General features: G+C 43.3%; 1 protein-coding gene across 8 annotated transcripts in view; it reads right to left on the bottom strand.

Moving 5' to 3' along the window:
- EXTL3 (exostosin like glycosyltransferase 3) overlaps window positions 1-20482 on the bottom strand; it is a 159347-nt gene that overhangs the window by 17603 nt on the left and 121262 nt on the right. For all 8 annotated transcript variants that reach the window (XM_063606691.1, XM_063606692.1, XM_063606690.1 and 5 more), the window contains 2 exons: window positions 7654-7781; window positions 1337-1481 (listed from right to left, as the gene is read on the bottom strand). In XM_063606691.1, coding sequence (XP_063462761.1) covers window positions 1337-1481; window positions 7654-7781 — 273 coding nt within the window. The remainder of the gene's footprint in view (window positions 1-1336; window positions 1482-7653; window positions 7782-20482) is intronic.

Genomic DNA, 20482 nt, shown 5'->3' with positions numbered 1-20482 from the left:
TCACCATTCACGCAGAGAGAGTGGTGGGAGGGTCTTCCGTGAGGACAGTGAAGGCACTAGAACCATGCCTCCATGGTTCTGGGCATGGATGCAGACAAAGAGAAGGAGGCAGGTGCCACCGTCTTTGGTGACTGTCAGGGCACGATGAAAAGGCTGGTTGATGGCAGCAAGACAGACGACAGGAGCTGCAAATGAGACTTTATGTGACAGCTGGGAGGGAAGTGTCATTGGTAAGCAATGAAAATGTTCCCTACACCTGCCCTGTGCCAAAGCACAGATGTGGGGAAATGAGTGCCTCAAAGTCTACAGGAAAAGGCTAACGGGAGCACTGCCCTCAGAGAAGACTCAGGGCACAGAAGAGGTGCTCTGTGTGGTGGGCAGTGGGGGTAATGCCAGGGTAATCTTAGAACAGGGACTCCTCAGGGCCCGGGAACACCTCAGGAGGGAAGTAGAGAGCGGCACTCACGGACACAGAAGACAAACCACATACAGCACTGTAAACTTTCTAGAAGTCACATCGTTAAAAAGTAAAAAGAGACAGTAAAAATCAATAACTGTATTTAACCCAGTAATCCAAACTAACTGCATTTCAAGATGCAATCAACACAAACAATTACTGAGCTGACACACTTTGTTACAAGTTTTTGAAAGCTGTTGTGCACTTTACACTTAACAGCACGTCTCCATTCTGACCAGTCATGCACCAGGTGATCAGCAGCCACTTGTGGTCAGGGGCCACTTTACAGGATGGAAGAGGTAGAGAGGGAAGATGGGCCAGGAGAAAAAAACAGAATACAGAACAGTAGAGGAGGAAAGACTGCAGGGTCCTAAGCTTCAGATATTCAGTGAAAATCAGATTAGGAGGCACAGTGAAAGTAATAAGCACTAAAGCATCACAAAGAACTGGCAGAGCCACACAGAGGCTCATCGTGGGGCCCGGGACAGGCATGGTATATCTAAGTCAGAAAAGTGCCCAGGTCACCTTCTGATGGCTGGGCCATATCTAGGGTGGCAGTGTTAAAACTGGAAGGTATTTGAGGTGTCTTTTAGCCCAGTGCCCTCAGTTTTACAAAGGGAGAGCCAACGCCCAGAAAGATAAAGTGGTTTCCAAATGGCCTATGTGCAACTGTACAGGCAGCCCTCTCATCTTGACTTTTTATCCCAGAGTTGCTCTAAGCATCTTGATCATTGTCTCTAAAAATAGAAAAAACTGACTTCTAGCACAAAAGAAACACGTAAGAAGCATTAGGAGAGCTAAGCTGAGGGCAGCATTCCACTACCACACAAAGGTGAAACTCTCACCAAGTCGATGCCATTATTACCAGTTTTTTCTTACCTTGTGAAAGAAGGCAGCACCTGTCAGCACCATGGACAGCTCACAGGAGTAGTTGGAGTTGTAGAGCCAGGACTGATGGGGGATGTCCCATGCGTGGTAACGGCCAGGGAAGCCCACGATGCGGTCCCGAGCTTCTCTCCACACCCTTGAGAAACACAAGTGCATACACAGACCTGAGTACAGAGCTCTAGGGTCATCAGAAGTGTTCACAGTTATTGCCTCCACCTTACAAGCTCTGGCCCTTAGGCTTTTACTTCTCGTATCCTTTCAAAATAAAACAAAATCAACAACAAGCCAAACAGGATAAAAGCAAATAAGGCATCATATTCAGCTTCCTTAATAAGCACCTGCACGTTGTCCCTCTAGCAGTCAGCATCCTCCAGCCCTTCCAGAAAGAATAAGCCCTAAGTTTGGAAAGGGGATCTCCAGAATGGGGTATGTACAATAATCTACTAAGGAGGGCTCCAGAATGGGGTATATACAATAATCTACTAAGCAGCAGAAAGATGATATCAATTTCAATTCTTTTTTTAGCTTATTTAATTTCCAAGAAAGGGCTGGGTGGGGTGGCTCATGCCTGTAACCTCAGCACTTGGGAGGCCAACACAGGAGGATTGCTTGAAGCAAGGAGCTGGAGACCAGCCTGGGCAACATAGCAAGATCCTGTCTCTACAAAAAAAAATTTTTGTTTGTAATTAGCTGGGTATGGTGGAGCACACCTGTACTACCAGCTACTTGGGAGGCTGAGGTGGAAGAACTGCCTGATCCTAGGAGTTCAAGGCTGCAGTTAGCTATGATTGCACCACCTCCCTTGGCCTGAGCAACAGAGCAAGATCTGGCTCTAAAAATGAATGAATGAACAAGCATTTTCTAAGAAAGGCTTTGTTTTTAATAAGCATGACATATTAGTTCAGTAGGACATGTATGTAATTTACATATATTGCACACTTTTCTTTTACAGAGAAGAAACATAATAAAAAGGTTTAGAGAGCACTGGTTTAACCACAGAAGACTACTGAACTGCACCACTCCTAATTCCAAATTTGAGCAGGGCTGAGGGAGAAACATGTATGATGAGAAGTGGCCTACAGAACCATACAACTGAGAGGTTTCATTAAATGGAAGAAATAAATGGAGAATTCAGTATGTTTCAGTAGAAACTTCTATATCATCTCCAAATTTATAGGTAAATTAGAACAAATAAAATTGGTCCCCAGTTTCACAGGATAAATTGGAGAACTGAAAGCATTTAAGCTCCACAGGACCTGACAGGCCTGCAGAAAGGCTGCCAGAGATTTAAACTGCCTGCAAACTCCCTCATCACTTACATGGAACTTCAGTTCCTAAGACACAGAAGATTTTATTTCAACAGAGTTCCTCCCCTAATAAGTCTAGAAGCATCTAATCTAATCCAGAAGAGGAGAAATCACAACTTCTATCACAATGTAACAGCCTTCTAGGTGGGTTTTTTTAGACAACTCATTTTTTTTCATTGTGGCAAAACAAACATAAAATATACCATCTTAATCATTTTTAAATGTATGGTTCAGTGGCATTACGGACATTCACAGTGTCGTGCAACCATCCCTGCCATCCATCTCCAGAACTCTTTCATCTTCCCAAACGGAAACTCTGTCCCCATTAAACACTAATCCCCACTCCCACCTTCCCGCAGCCCGGCAGCCCCTATTCTACTCTCCGTCTCTATGAATGACTACCCAGGGGCCTCACATAATGGAACCACAGTATTTATCCCTCTGTGTTGTTTGCACTTCTGTTACAAATAACGCTGCTCTGGCCATTTATGTATTCCTTTCTGTATGGACACACGCTCTCAAGTCTCTTGGTATACCTTTTCTGTACCTTATGATTGATTCTATCTGCCTCTTTCTTGGCTACCTAAGTTGAAGTGAGTCAAGATCTATCTTTGCCAGAAGAAAGAATTCTTAGACTTACCCTTTCCTTTGAACTTAGGTCTGTTTCATTCCCATTAAGGTGAAATAAGCAAATTGGGGAGATTAATAAGAGAAAGGTTTTAGATCAAAGGATGCCCAAATGCATGAGAAAAGGGTCAGGGTAGGAAAAGGTTAGGATGTATAGACAGCAATGATAATTCACCAGCTCCATTACCAGAGGCTAAATCTCAAACATGAATGACAGTTAAGAGACACATTAAAAGGCTTCCCACTATTCTCTCACCACCTGCAAATCTGCTGGAAAACAGCACGGGCAAGGTAAGAAGTCCCTAAATCAGGGGCTTGGAAGCTATGTTAATGCCAGCTATGTTAATAAGCTTCAAACTCCTTAAAGCTGGGCTCCTTATCAAAATCATTCTTGGATCTAAGGGTTGGCAGTTCTCCTGTTAACACTCCACGACTATGCTCACCACGCCAGTCCTTCGGCACGCTCCAAACTGCATCACGCTGCAGCATAAACACACTCCCTACCACCCACCCCCCACCACTACCACCTGCAGCAGCAAAGATCATGCCTGGAGTTACTGCATGGCTTTTTTCCTTTCATAAAAACAAGTGGAGAGAGTCAGCTACTTATTATCGTGTAAAAAAAAAAATACACCTCGGTTTACCAGGATTTTTTTTTTAATCACAGCTGTCAACAGACTTGGTTCAATAATACACTAAGCAAGAGGTCAAAGGAAATGTGAGAGGCTGGGTGGGGGAGAATAAGAAGAGATGTTCTAATTTTTCAGAAATGTGTCAAATCATTCTTTACAGATGGATTTAAGACAGATGAGCAATAAAGCCTCTGCTCCTTTCATCTGAGCATCTGCTCTTACAAGCCTAAGCCAAAGGCAGCTCCAGAGCCAGGTAGGTCAGGTTAAGCCTTCAGTGAACAGAATGGAAGCACAGAGAAAGAACTCTCTCTATCCTGGATCCACACTTAATTTGAAAAAGATCACCAAAGAAATCTACTCCAGTGTTTTTTTTGTTTTGTTTTGTTTTGTTTTGTTTTAGCTCTGTTGCCCAGGCTAGAAGTGGCATGATCTTGGCTCACTGCAACCTCCACCTCCTGGGTTCAAGCAATTCTCCTGTCTCAGCCTCCTGAGTAGCTGGGATTACAGGCGCACACCAACACGCCCCGCTAATTTTTATATTTTTAGTAAAGGCAGGGTTTCACCATGTTGGCCAGGCTGGTCTCAAACTCCTGACCTCAGGTGATCCACCCGCCTTGGCCTCCCAAAATGCTGGGATTACAGGCGTAAGCCACTACACCCGGCCTCCAGTGGTTTTCAAATGATGTGGGCAAGAACTAATTTTTCCCCAAAATTATTATAGATTAATACTTTGGTAAAATACAACAAAAATGAACTGCCTGGTTTCTTAAATATGACATCCAAAGCACAAGCAACCAAAGAAAACAGATCCATTGAACTTCAAAACACGAACCCTGTGCTTCAAATAATACCATCAAGAAAGCAAGAAAATAACCCATGGAATGGGAGAAAATTGTGCAACTCCAATCACTGATAATGGACTTGCATCTAGAATATATAAAGAACTCTTATAACGTGATAATAAAAAGACAATCCTGGCCTGGTGCAGTGGCTCACGCCTGTAATTCCAGCACTTTGGGAGGCCAAGGCGGGCAGATCACCTGAGGTCAGGAGTTCGAGACCAGCCTGACCAACATGGTGAAACCCTGTCTCTACTAAAAATACAAACATTAGCCAGGCATGGTGGCAGGCGCCTGTAGTCCCAGCTACTTGGGAGGCTGAGGCAGGAGAATGGCGTGAACTCGGGAGGTGGAGCTTGCAGTGAGCCAAGATCACACCACTGCACTCCAGCCTGGGTAACAAAGCAAGACTCTGTGTCAGAAAAAAAAAAAAAAAAAAAAAAAGAGGACAATCCAAACAAAAATGGGCAAAGAATGTGAAAAGCCGTTTCTCCAAAGAAGATATACAAAGCCTAACTGATCAATAAGCACATGAAAAGACGCTCAACATCATTGAGAGAAATGCAAATCACAACTGTATGGCCGGGTGCTGTGGCTCATCCCTGTAATCCCGCACTTGGGAGGCTTGCTCAAGGCCAGGAGTTTCAGACCAGCTTGAACAATAAAGTGAGAACCCATCTGTACAAAAAAAAAAAAAAAAAAAGTAAAGATTAGCCAGGTGTGGTAATGTGAGCCTGTAGTCCCAGCTACTCAGGAGGATCACTTGAGCCCAGGAATTCAAGGTTACCACATGCTAAGATTGCACCACTGCACTCCAGCCTCAGCAACAATGTGAGACCCCATCTGTGTGTGTGTGTATATATACACACATACACACACACACACACATTTATATATAAAATTAGTTATCACTTTACAATGACTAGGACAGCTATAAATTTTGAAAATGGAAAATAACAAGCGTTGACGAAGATGTGGAGAAGCTAGAACCTTCATACACCGCCACCATGAAAAACAGCCTGACCGGCTCAAAATGTTAAAGCAGCTATCATGATCCACCCACATTACTCTTAGGTATCCACTCAAGAGGAATGACATGTTCATACAAAAACTTGCGCATGAAGGTTCACAGCATTATTCATAATAGCCAAGAAATAGAAATGACCCAAATATCCATCAACAGAAAATGAATGAAGAACTGGTACCTGGGCTGGGCACCGTGGCTCACGCCTGTAATCCCAGCACTCTGGGAGGCCGAGGCGGGCAGGTTGCCTGAGCTCAGGAGTTCAAGATCAGCCTGGGCAACATGGTGAAACCCCATCTCTACTAAAATACAAAAAATAAAATTAGCTTGGCATGGTGGTGGTCCATACCTGTAATCCCAGCTACTCGGGAGGCTGACATGAAAGAATCGCTTGAACCTGGGAGGCAGAGGTTGCAATGAGCTGAGATCAAGCCACTGCACTCCAGCCTGGGCAACAGAGTGAGACTCCATCTCAAAATAAAAAAGAACTGGTACCTGCTACAAGATGGATGAACCTTGAAAACATCATGTTCCATGAAAGAAGAGAGTCACATAAGGCCATGCATCGTTGTACAGTTCTATTTATAGAAGATGTCCAGAATAGGCAAATCTATAGAGATGCAAAGATTGAGTAGGCTACCTAGGACTGAGGGGTTTGGAGAAAAATTGGGAGTGGCTATTAATAGGTACAAGGTTTCTTTCAGTGGTGATGAAGATTTCTAAAATTAACCATGGTGATGTTTGCACAACTCTGAATATACTAAAACCACTGAATTGTACACTTAAATGAGTGAATTTTATGGGGTATGAATTATATTGAAGAAATGTTGCAAAAAAAGAACTGCAAGAAAAATAATCATATACTTGGATTTCATAGTAAATGTCAAATTGCTTTACAAGTTTCTGAATGCTTACCCTCAATTTTTGTACTTACCTCACCATAAACAGGTAACAAACTGTCCCTAAACCAACATCCCAGTCCCTGAGATACCTGGAGTAGCCTTCAACTACTCCATCCTCTTCCCTGCAGTGACCCTCAAGTGGGATCCTTCAGCAATTCCTAAGACTCAAGAAGGCAGGAGAGTTGAAGGCCGGGTGAAGGTTGGGAGTGTGACAAACCTGCATTTGAACCCAGAGCTCTGCTGCCACTTTCTAGCTTCTACGTGGTTCTGTTCTCTTCTATCTCAATTTACTCCTATATGAAATGGAGACAGCTACAATTTATGTCATCAAATTTTAGAAGGATGAATGAGATAAGACAAAGTCCTAGGCTAGTCCCTGGCACACAGTATGGGTTCAACATATGTTTAGCATCATCATCGTCATCATCATTACCACCACCTCCTTTTCCTCCTCCCCTTCTTTTTCCTTTTAAATCATTGCTTCTGACACCCTCCTTCCCCCAAATCTTTTTGGGTCCAGGATCCTGGCACTGTTCCATTGCTCCAACACACAGCAACATGGCACTTTTGCCTGCCTGGGAGTTACTTCCCATTCCTCTAAAAACAAAACCCTCCTATTTCCTTTAGAGAACTACCCTACCCGTTGCCTCTACTCTCTGCCCATGTGGTTTGGATTTAAGGATGATACACCTGCAGCACCAGGAACAGGCAGGTAACCAGGGTCTAGCCAATCAAAGAATTCCACCTTCCTGGCCACAGAGGAAAGGCCTGTGGGAACACAGAGCGGAGCCTACAGATGAAGAGAGACGGACTCCTCCAACGCCATCTACGAGCCTGCATCCAGCCACGTCCTACATCAGCCCTGACTACCTGCAAGGGGTTCTCAGTTACCATCAGCCAAAAAATTCATTTTGCTGCCTAATCCAGGTTTTCTGTCACTTGCAACCTAAAGTTTTGATTGGAAATTAGTCTCTCACCGGAACCCAAACATGATTTCGTCATGGCGGAGGTGAGCATCGTCATCGATGGACAGGATGGCCTCTGTCTCAATTTCATTCCAGGGTAAGAATCGGTTGTTCAAACTGTTCTTCTCAGTACGGACCACCTGTGATGAGGAAGGAAAAACATTAAAAATTAAGGCTGTGTTATGAAAGGCCAAACAAAATCTGTATTTAGGTCCAAGGAGACCATGGCTGGATTTACTGAATAATTTTGCCTGATCTCTGCGCTTGTAAAATCTAGCATATGCCTTTCAGGAATAAAAGCTGCCTTATACTTCAATAAATGTATATAGATTTACCTTTTAAGCTTCATTCATTAGTTAGCTAATTTTCTTGTGAATCAAGCAAAAGCTGAGGATTATTTTATACACGCAATAAACACGATGTAGGGAAATTAAAAACAACTCTCCCAAGAGAACACAAGGTGGCAGAGTGGATCTGAGATTCCAATGGCTATGGAATTCCCAGCATGCTTGTTAATTTTAAAACCCAACTCAGAAACCTCATGAGTCTGTCACTTCTGACTCCCAATTCTAACGCCTTTTTGGGATATAAACCCCAAAAAAGAGCACAGCCCATCTGGTCGAGATTAATTACTTCACCTTTGAAATTCCTACCTACAATGCTGACTACTCGTACACAAACTTTTTCTTTCTTTTCAAGGTATCATGTACTCAAGTACAACAGCTTCTGCGTCTTCAGCAAATCCCAATTCAAAACACATCTAAGTGATTCAACTTACATGCAAAGCAGTATTTCCTTCATAAAACAGAAACTGGTGCTTCAAATAGTACAACTACATAATGAAACAATTTTTATTTAACCATATCTCAGTTAAGTATAGTTTACCTACAGTGTGGGTGGGTAGCTGTGTTATTCACCTTGCCACCTAATACTCATATAAATGATGACCACAGCCAGTACTTGGATGGCTCATTTTATTCTTAGAATGTCTTTGTCTAATTAGTCCAACCAAAGGGGAACCATTATTTTGTTCTCAAACCCCAAAAACAAAGAGCATCTCATGAAGAATAATCTTTTTAGAATGCCACGAAAAATCACCTTACTTCCAACAGACTATTTTACTTGTACTGAGGACAACCTCTACCTGGCATGATGAATTAACTGCATCCGAGGACTTAAATTTATGAATGGTTTCCAAGGAGCTCTGTGACCTACTAGCATGTCTCTTCAACTTCAAATACCTTCTCTTCCATCCTCCCCCTGGAGGTCCAGTTCAGACGCCTCTTGCCACACCCTCCTTGCCAAGAGAATCATTTATTCTATATTCTTAATGCAGAGCCCTCATACTTCAATTAATTCATTCTAGCACACTTAAAATCCAATTAATTCAGAGCTAGAAGGGCTTTGGAGACTATAGCGTCTGTCACTTTACACATGCAGAAACTGAGGCCCAGAGTGATGTCATACAACTGGCAAGTTGCAAGAGCCAAAACTCTAATTCATACCTTTAAAAAAAAAAAAAAAAGTGAGTTCTCGAAGTCTCATCACTATGTTCCCCCCAGGCGTCTCGAACTCCTGAGCTCAAGAGATCCTCCTATCTCGGCTCCGAAAGTGCAAGGATTACAGGCATGAGCCACCACACCCGGTCCTAACTCATACTTTGATTCCGAACCTAGTCCTTTTCCTGCTAAACTTTTGTTAACTTTATAAACTTCTTCAAACCAAAGCCACCATAGAAAACGCTTTTTTTTTTTTTTTTGAGATGGAGTCTCACTCTGTCACCCAGGCTGGAGTGCAGTGGCGCAATCTTGGCTCACTGCAGCCTCTGCCCTCTGAGTTCAAGTGATTCTCCTGCCTCAGCCTCCCAAGTAGCTGGGATTACAGGCGCCTACCACCACGCCTGGCTATTTTTTTGTATTTTTAGTAGAGACGGGGTTTCACCATCTTGGCCAGGCTGGTCTTGAAATCCTGACCTCATGATCCGCCCACCTTGGCCTCCCAAAGTGCTGGGACTACAGGCACGAGCCACTGCGCCCATTTTTTTTTTTTTTTTTTTGAGATAGAGTCTCACTGTGGCCCAGACTGGAATGCGGTGGTGTGATCTTGGCTCACTACAACTTCCACCTGCCAGGCTCAAGTGATCCTCCTGCCTCAGCCTCCCAAGTAGCTGGAACTACAAGCAGATACCACCATGCCCAGCTAATTTTTGTATCTTTGTAGAGACAGGGTTTCACCATATTGCCTAGGCTGGTCTCGAACTCCTGATCTCATGGCATCTGCCTGCCTCGGCCTCTCAAAGTGCTGGGATTACAGGCATGAGTCACCACACCTGGCCTGAAAATGCATTATTAATCTGTGTACCATCAAGAAAAAACAATGTTGCCAATTAAGAAGGCATGTGAAATTGATGATCCCTTGTTTACTTGATTACAGAACTTAAATTTTTTTTTCTTTTAAGAGATAGAGTCTTGAGTTGTCACCTAGGCTGGAGTGCAATGGTGCTATCATAGCTCACTGCAGCCTAGAGCTCGTTAGCTCAAGTGATTGATCCTCTTGCCTCAGCTCCCCAAGTAGCTGGGACCTACAGGCATGCACCACCACACTTGGGTAATTTCAAAAAAAACTTGTAGAGACACGGTCTGGCTATGTAGCCTTGACTGGCCTCAAACTCCTGGTCTCAAGCATTCCTCCTCCCTCAGCCTTCCAAAAAAAGTGACAGGATTACAGGCAAGAGCCAACACTCTTGGCCAGAGCTTTCTTTAAGACTTCACCTCAGCCCCAGAGGAGTTCCTGCCCAACTCAAGACAAAGAAGGATCTGTAACAGATTCGCCACCACAGTTAACAGATGTCCAAGCCAAGCAACAGACCGAGAAATCCACCTTGCCCTGCAGCATGTCTGACCAGCATAAAAATTCCCAAGTGTACAGCCCAGGGTATCCTAAGCTCAGAGTCCACAATGACAAAACGAAGGACCGAGTGAGGCCTAGGTCAGACGAGAGAGCAGCAAGGAGAGGAGATGCCAAGTGCTCACCTTAGCAGCTGTCGGTTCCACTCGCCAAAGGGCGGGAGGGTGGCAAGAAGGGGCCGGACTTGAATGGCAAGCTCAGCAATGGTAAGAGGCCATCCATTGTAAGACACATCTCAATTTCAGAGATGACAAAATGTAAAATAAGGTCCGCCTTGGAAATGACAGCATATGGTAGCTGTTCACAAACTCCCTCAACAAACTCCCCTCGAACATTCACTTTACCTAACACACCTAGCATTCACTCAGTACAGAACTGATTCTGCCAATTCAGCCAAACAAAGCTCCCCCTCACACAGCTTAAAATGAAGAAAAACCACTTCAGTTCTTGAATATCGGCTTGTAGATTATCAGTTTTGTGGGTTAGCCTTCAGGTGGATTATCTACGGCACAATTAGTAAACCAGGAATATAGCAAGGAGCTTCAGAGTTCAAAGTGTGAGGCGAAGACCAGCAGCACACACCACCGGGGCCTGCAGGAGTGCAGGCACACCCCAAGCCCACTGAGTCAGAATCTGCATTTTAACATGCCCCTGGGGGATTCCTGTGCACATTAAATGGGGAGAAGCACTGGTACAGAGGGAGAAAGCATGGCTTTGGGGCCAATCAGAAAAGCTTGGGTTCAAATTCCAACTCCTCCTCTTACTAGACGTGTGAATGTCAGCACCCTCTCTGCTAAATCAACATAGCACCACACTGTTTGCAAAATCTGAAGTTACTTATCAGCCAAACTTGACAATCCTATAAACAACCTAACTCTGCACCTGAAAACGAAAAACAAGAAAAACTACAATGATTTGATATCTAGATCATATCCAAAATTATCTAATTTACAAACAACCAAATCAAGAAAACCTACTTGTGCTTTAGAAGACTTAGGTGGGGTCATGGAGCTGGAGGTCAAATATCAAAGTGTTTTGGCCTAGATTTCAAACTAGTTTTTTTAAGTAAGTTTATTAAAGTCCATTACTTAGATATCAAGAAGCAACAAGAGAACAACTACTAAGGACTCCAGGAACACAGGGCGCCTGCCATCTCTGCTCACCCTCTGAGCACAACTGCTCTGGGCTGGATGACAACAGCTGTTCAGGTATAGCAAACTGCATTTTAACAATCAGAACAGCAATCAGAATAAAAGGGCCAGGCATGGTGGCTCACACCTGTAATCCCAGCACTTTGGGAGGCCAAGGCAGGTGGATCACCTGAGGTCAGGAGTTCAAGACCAGCCTGGCTAATATGGCAAAACCCCATCTCTACTAAAAATAATTTTTTAAAAATCTAGCCAGGCATGGGGGAGGGCACCTGTAATCCTGGTTACTCAGGAGGCTGAGGCAGGAGAATCACTTGAACCCAGGAAGTGGAGGTTACAGTGAGCCAAGATTGCACCACTGCACTCCACGCTGGGCAACAGTGATTCCGTCTCAAAAAAAAAAAAAAAAAAAAAAAGCTGTTAAAGATTCACAGAAACACAACACCAAGCACTACAGTTTTGTCAGTTAGCTGACAAAAATAACTGCAATCAGTAAGTCAGCTTTAAGAATTCAGAGCAGTGGTTCTCAACCAGGAACAATTTTGCCTCAGGCTACATGTGGCAATGTCTGAAGGGATTTTTGGTTGTCACAACTGGAGAAAAGGGTGCGCTACTTGCGTCTAGTATCTAGTGGGCAGAAGCTAGGGATGCTGCCAGATCCTATAGTGCACAAGACAGCCCCCACAACAGAGAATTATCTGACCCAAAATGTCACTGTGCCACTGCTGAAACACCCTGATTTAGAGTCAACCTGCAGGAAGACAGTAAACCAAAACAGCACTTGGAAAACTAACTATAGTTCATTACCTAAGATGTTCCCCTTTTCCCTATAGCCACAAAAAGATTTCTGCCCTCACAAACCTTGCAAACGCCAACTAAAACTAAATGGGTGGAAGAGTAAAAGTTTTCTTCTAACAGTTTTGCTTCAAAGCTGCAGTGCTTAATGGCTAAACAAAAGCTCAGCAAACCAACTATTATCCATTCTGGCACCAAAATCAGAAGAACAGAAAGGCTCAAACATTTCTAAATGCAGGCCGGGCGCAGTGGCTCACGCCTGTAATCCCAGCACTTTAGGAGCCCGAGGCGGGCGGATCACAAGGTCAAGAGATCCAGACCATCCTGGCCAACATAGTGAAACCCAGTTTTTACTAAAAATACAAAAATTAGCCGGGCGTGGTGGTGTGCGCCTGTAATCCCAGCTACTCAGGAGGCTTAGGCAGGAGAATTGCTTGAGCCCGGGAGGCAGAGGCTGCAGTGAGCCGAGATTGTGCCACTGCACCGCAGCCTGGGTGAGAGAGCGAGACTCCATCTCGGAAAAAAAAAAAAAAAAACACTTCTAAATGCAGACTCACAGATCAGCACGGCCTCTAAGAATCTGAGAAAAGACAGATCGAACATAAAAGAAACAAGTCAACCAGAGGGACTGTGTCATGTTTAGGAAAGGTTCTCATTTTTGTTGATGTTGTTTTGTTTCAAATTAAACCAACACTCTTCCCTCAACCCCACAATACTGGCTATTTCTTCATGTTACTATAGCATATTGCTATTAGATGCCTTATGATTACATCTTAGTAACTTGCAAACAGGAAGACTCACTTTCAAGTGATTGCTTTAATTACTGGTATGACATTAACCAAAATGAATAGACCACAGTGCCTGGCAATATAGCAGATGTTCAACAAATGTTTTATAAATGAATGAATGGGCAGAAAATAGAACATAATTTAGCCCTGCCATTCTATTTACAGAATATGAAATAAAGACTTGAGAAGTTTCTAGATCAAAATTATAGGTAAACATTCAATATCTTTAATAATCTTAAAGAATGATAGAGAGGAATTAGGAAACCTCTTAGTATTTAGTGTAGTTTTCTATAGCAAAAAACCCATCCACCTCCATCAAGCCAGGAGCAATGCCCACTCTTTGCTTGGCCTGTCTCACACACAGGGCTCCCTGATGGTGCCTCGCTAGCTCTTCTGCACAATATCATTCACGGGACCCTTGACCTTCTCCCATCACAAAGGAAAAGGGACAGCAATCGTGGCCTGGAACCTGCCACCTATGAAATTCGGCCATTTAAATACACTTGAAATGCCCCTTTTCAGATTACATCCAGCCCAGCCAAGCCCGACAATCTCCATCCTCCAACAAAACATATATACGTACATAATACATCCCTATAGCAAATCCATATCTGAGAATGAAACTTAACATCAAGCCATCACACAGGCAAGAAAGGAAACAGCAACTGACCTTAGTTCTCCATCATCCCCTTCCTCCAACTTAAAAGAGGAACCATCAGAGAACTCAGGAACGAGGAAAATGAGATCCAGGAAGAGGCACACAGTCATGCCCACCTAACTCAGGAGGACCTAGGTAACAGAGCTTGGAGTGAGTGGGGAGGGAGGTGAGCGATGGGAGGGAGGTGAGCGACAGAGAGAAGATGATAGAAAGAGGACTACATCATCATCATCATTATTATTGAGATGGAGTCTTGCCCTGTCACCCAGACTAGAGTGCAGTGGCACGATCTCAGCTCACTGCAACCTCTGCCTCCTGGGTTCAAACGATTCTCCTGCCTCAGCCTCCTGAGTAGCTGGGATTACAGGTGTCCGCCACTGCACCCGGCTAATTTTTGTATTTTTTTTTCTTTTTTTCTTCTTCTTTTTTTTTTTTTTTTTTAAAGCAGAGACAGGGTTTCACCATCTTGGCCGGGCTGGTCTCAAACTCCTGACCTCGCGATCCACCCATCTCAGCCTCCCAAAGTGCTGGGATTACAGGCGTGAGCCACCACACCCAGCCGAGGACTACATTATTTAAGGGATTCATTCAATAAACGTCAAGTGATGGGGCAGAAAGCAAGAAAATGCAAAGGAAGAAAAGAGAATAAGAAGGTAACAGTGCATTGGTTTTCCATTTATAACTTTACACAGGGATGTCATACAGTACAAACAAAATTGTACATGTTTTAGATGAGACAAGTCTGTTTTAACTTATAAGAGAAAAAGTTGCCAATGATCCCAGTGTAAGTGCAGGTAAGAAAGCCTAGGTTAGCAGGTCAACAAATGAGAGAATGCAGATAAAGACCATCCACGGTGCCTAGCACACAGAAAATGCCCAAAAACTGTTAACAATTATTATAACATGATATTAGCAGTCTCTATTTTAATTTTCATACATTTTACATGTATATTTCATATTCTGTATGTAATTTTTATACATTTTCTATATTTTATACATATCTTTATTTAAAAAAACAAGTTTGTGCTTCTCCAAGAAATTTACACGTGGAAAAAAAAAAAGAAAAAAAATACATATCTATTGTCAGAAGTCCTAAGACCTGGTGCTGGTGGTGGCTCACACCTGTAATCCCAGTACTTTGGGAGGCAGAAATGGGCAGATCACCTGAGGTCAGGAGTTTGAGACCAGCCTGGCCACCATGGCAAAATCCTGACTCTACTAAAAATACAAAAATTAGCCAGGCGTGGTGGTATGCGCCTGTAGTCCCAGCTACAAAAGAGGCTGAGGTACAAGAATCACTTAAACCTGGGAGGTGGAGACTGCACTGAGCCAAGATCACACCACTGTGCTCCAGCCTGGGCAACAGCGTGAGACTCTGTCTCAAAAAAAAAAAAAAAAAAAGTCCTGAGCCCTCATTCTAATACAGGTATCAGTTAGTCAAGTGACCTGAAGCAACAGAATTCTTACAGTCTCAGATTCCTTACTTTGAATTGGGAAAAAGAGTACACATACACTAAGAGGGGAAGACATTACCTCAAGAATCAATTTGCTGCAATTAGTAAATTATGCAACATGACTTTCCAGCAATTGCTTTAAACTTCTGTATTTCTTGGTATTCATTTTTGGTTCGGGGTAGCCTTGTTTTATATAATTTTCCTTGCAGCCATACAGCCCATTCGCAAACAGAAACCCACAGCTATAGCCACCAAGTTATTAAGTAAAATGTTGTCAAAGAGAAAGACGAACCACCCAGATGTGCCAGCTCCTAGTGAAGTGCACCAGACCTTGCACAGTCTTGGACCTGGAGAAGCTGGACAAGGTTTTTCCTGCTGGCTTCACTTAGCTATCACAATTTTAGGAAATTATCATCTCATTCGTTCAAGGGATATTTTTAAAAGTAGAGTGGGCAGAAATAAAAAAATACAGCTTACCAACACTTTAAGGAGTAAGCCCTGAGAATGATCTCCACTCTCTTGCCTGAGGTCTAGCCAGAAGCCAAGCCTCTTAGCCTGAGAGGCGGAGTCCCCAGCCAGAAAGTTCCTGACGCCAAGAGCGCACTACGGATGCAGCTTCTCTTCCAGTCTTCCCTTTTCCCTAATAGACTACTGGGGAGAGGATGAAAATAACTCCCCTGGAATGATATTTATATTACCCAAAAAAAGAACTCTCCCTGTTCAATTTGAATAGCAAGGGCTGGGACAGAGGGAAAAGGGCACTGAAAAATAATAATCTTGTATCTCTCTCTCTTTTTTTTTTTTTTTTAGAGACAGGGTCTCCCTCTATCACCCAGGCTGGAGCGCGGTGGCACAATCACAGCTCACTGCAGCCTTGACTTACCAGGCTCAAGCAATCCCCCCACCTCGGCTTCCCAAGAGCCTGGATTACAGACATGCATGATGCCTGGCTAATTTTTTCTATTTTTTTGTAGAGATGGGGTCTCCCTATGTTGCCCAGGCTGGTCTCAAACCCCTAGGCTCAAGCAGTCCACCCACCTCAGTCTCCCAAAGTGCTGGGATTACAGGCGTGAGCCACTGCGCCCGGCACTATCATTTTCATTTGGAAAAAAAATGGTGCATTCTGACCTCATCACTTCCACAGAGACCTTGCAGTCTGCAAGGATGTGTGCTATGCTGATCTCTGAACTGGTTCTCTCTACCACCGCTCCTCGCCTAGGCTACTGCAAGTCTTTTTGCTTCTGCTCTTTTCCCCATAGTTCCATAAAAATCATGTGCCTCCTCTGCTCAACACCCTCCAAGGGCATCCTAAGGCAGACAGGATAAAACCCAGACTTCCTAACCACGACCTGCACTGTCCTGCACCTGCTGGTCCCACTGCCTTCTCCAACCTCCTTCAAACGTGCCACCCGGATGCACTGGGCATCGCTTCTGGTGCTTGCCATTCCCCATACATCCCTCCAGAATTTACATGGCCTCCTCTCTCGCTTCATTCAGGCTTCTGCTCAAATGTCACCCCTTCTAAAAGCCCCCTTCCAAGGCACCCTGCGTCAATTAGCCATATCCTTTATGAAGAAGAGAATGAAAACCTAAGACTCAGGGACGGGCTGCCAAGAGACTGTCTCAGCAGTCAGTGAGTATACAGTGTGAAGGGAAGCGATGCCTTGAGTGAGCTAGACTACACTGTTAGTAAATGAAAGATGTCCCTTTCCTAACAGCCCACATGTTACAACTCCAAAAGGACAGACTCTAAAACAGCCACCCTACTTACTATTTTCCAGAGTATAAAGCAGAGTAAGGAAGATGTGTAAACTGGTCAGAATAAAGTAGTAACTCAAACCAAAATTTTTAATGGGACTATCTATCAAGAAGGGATTACTTGGCATTTCTGCCTCCAGAAGAGTTCAGTAAGCTCCTGCCAGACCCAGTCCTCCCTCAGATGACAACTATAACCTCTGCACAAAAATACCAAAAAAAGAATTTCCAGAAGGCACTAGAGAGTGAACAAAAGACAACCAATTATGGAGGGGTGCTAAAATTCAGAGGGAGGGAATTACTGACACAGGGAGAATTACTGTTGCTTTCACCCTGAGAGTAGGCCAGAGTTGGTACCAAGAAAGACAGCTAAAACTCTCATACAAAACCCATGGTCTTTCTGGCCTGTAAAGGAAATGTGTAAGGTAACCACAGCCTGTAGAAAGAATGGAGAAAATTCCAGACAGGAGAAAGCCAGAGAGAGGGAGCTCCAAGTTCTGCGTAGAAACTGCCCTGTCTCTGGCCCACCCCTAAGCCATGCATGCTTGGTGCAGGCTGTAAGCAGACCAGCTACATATAAAAGAACTCAACATGAGAGTGGCCATTCACGAGACAGGGCTTTCAGTCTGAGTCAATACAGCTAACCACCTACTAAAACAAAAATATCAACACTTTCCAGAATAAAAATCAAAGAAAACCATGCTAAGGCATACCACAGTCAAACTGCTGAAAACCAAATACAAAGAAAAAATTTCAAAAGTAGCCAGAGAAAACCACACCTTACATATAAGGAAACAAAAATTTGAAAACCACTGATAAATCCTCAGAAACAACGGAGGCCTGGAAACAGTGGAACATCTTTCAGGTGCCATGAAAGTGGTGGTCCCCAACATAGTGGAGAGTTTTTCAAAAGGCTAGACCTCAAATCCCTTGGCATAATAATACTCTCTAGTTGGCTTTCATTAGATATCTTTGTTGTTATGCTCCAGGAGCTAAGGGACCTGATCCATGTGTTTACAAAATATACAAGAGCAAGGGAGAGAGCAGACACCCACCATCGCCCCTCTGTTTGGTAGTCCTACCCCATTCAACAGGAGACCCACTTCAACTGGTGGCACTTCTCCCATCTCTCTGCAAGTCCTGTCTCCTTGCCCCGCCACCATCCCATTTGTGCTGAAGTTCTCTTTACACAGAGCATTTCAATCAGGAGTGTTCAAGGGTGGTGGCAATAAAGATCACCTTCACTCTAAGCTAGATCTTTTTATGCAAATAATTATTTAGAAGAATGAGGAATTTTAACATATAAGTCCTATGGGGCACCCCTAAGACAATCCTTCTCCACTTAAAATAGCTGGGGCTCAATACACTTCACAGCCCACAAACATCCAGCACTTATGCCTGTTGCTTAGTGGGAACCTAAACATAAGAGGAGCCCGTATTGCCCAGCACTTTCTGAAATGGCACGGAGGTTCCTGGGTAGATTCACTGACGCCTGGGAACAACCCTGGTGCTAAATTTATAAAAATTAACCTTAGCATATTGAATTGGCTACGTCTACATCTAGACGGAAAACCCACTCTGAGGTGTATCACAGTAGTGCCATTTTTCTATAGCAGAGAGAGCTACCAGTCTCTTTCTAGCTCTGATAGCTGGGTACATCCGAGATGTCAGCAACTTCAACTGCTCCCCAGAACACCCGCCTCTCCTAGATAGAAAGCACAACCAGAATATTTACAGGATGGAGTGAAATTCTCCATCTGAAGCTATTTCCTCTTTTTTAAAAGGACCAGAAAAAAAACTTGTATTGCTAATATGAGAAAGCTGTTCAGAATAGCCTATCTGTAAAGTTTCTGGCATTTTCCAATTAGGTATTATTGCGATGGGCTGCCCAATAGTCAGGACTACTTATTTCCCACCAGAGTTTTTAAAAAAAGATTCATTCTGGTAAGTTCTTGATGAATTTCAGTCAACTTAACTGGTATGGCACCAGCTTCTCTACATCCCTATCAAAATCAAAGAAAACTCAGGAAAAATGGAAAACAATGGCTGCTCTATTATTCTACTATTTGAGGAGCATCTATCTTTCACAGAGCAAATGCTTTCTTAATTTCAATGACATAAAGTTGTAACAGAAAGAAAAAAAGTGAACTTTGAGAAGTCTATTAAAAAAATTCCCTATTTACAAAACTTAATATACAAAATACACTGGGATAAAAAGGATTTATAACCCTACAGTCTTTGAATAGCTTCTGATTATAAATTCAATTAAATAAAAAAAAGATTAGCAGCAGTAAGAAAAAATTTAAAGCAAAGAGGCACTTTGCACAGAAGGAAGTAGGCAGTAACAACTATGACACAAACAGAAATGATGTAGAGAGGATACAAGAAGAAGCCTTTATGAGTGAAGTCAGTTAAAGCTGCCCAGAGCATAGGCAAGACAAACATACTGGCTTCCATCTCCTTTAACATTAAGGGGTAAGAAGGAATCAAATAAGTGAGCACCTTTCTAGAATCCTTAGTTGTCTTATCTTAGATTCCTCTTTAATGCTGAGATCAAAAAAGCTAATTATCAAAGATCATGAAATGACTACTTAATCCCAGGTCTGTATCACTCCAAATCTCATACTTATTACACCATGCTGCTGCTTAGAAAAACAATTCAAATGAATTGGCTTCCCAGTGAAGTACATTTTTTAAAAACCGAGACTTCTAGCAACGTGTGGCCCATCAGACTTTTTGCTACCTTCTGCCAGGAAGTAACTACATATGCAGCAGGTTAAATAGTTGGCAGTCTGCTTAAGACCTGCTCTAAGGCTGCACATTTAAGAGAGATGGTCGCCATCTCTCTCCTAGAATGCCAAGTTTAATTCTGAAGACGGTAAACTCCTCAGAACTAAAGCCCTGTCCTGCATATTTAGCTATTATTTTTCCTGTAAAATACAGCACTTAACCATGAGATGGAGTAAAGAATGAGAAAGAACCTACAAGACACCCTGGAAGGTTCAATTGGAGTTGGTTCTCCAACTCCAAAATATCAAACCCCAACTCCAGTCTTCCAAAAGACTTCTATGAATACCTGGAAAATGACACAGGCCTTCCTAAACCCTTTGGGAGGTGACTAAAGCTGCCGCTTCTGGAATCAGACATACTAAAGCTCAGCTTCTCCATTACTCACCATGATCTTGGGCAAATTCATTAACCTAAGCTTCAGCTCCCATATGAATAAGCTGAAGAAACAGCGATAATATGTCACAAAATGCTTATTATAGTGCCTAGAGGCTAAGTGCTTCCTAAATGGTAGCTTATCATTATCATCATCATCTTGTTATGACATGG

This window comes from Pan paniscus, chromosome 7, assembly GCF_029289425.2.
Source record: "Pan paniscus chromosome 7, NHGRI_mPanPan1-v2.0_pri, whole genome shotgun sequence".
In the NCBI taxonomy this organism is placed as follows: Eukaryota; Metazoa; Chordata; class Mammalia; order Primates; family Hominidae; genus Pan; species Pan paniscus.
The sequence above is the reverse complement of the archived record's forward strand: the minus strand, read 5'-3'. Positions and strand labels throughout refer to the sequence as shown.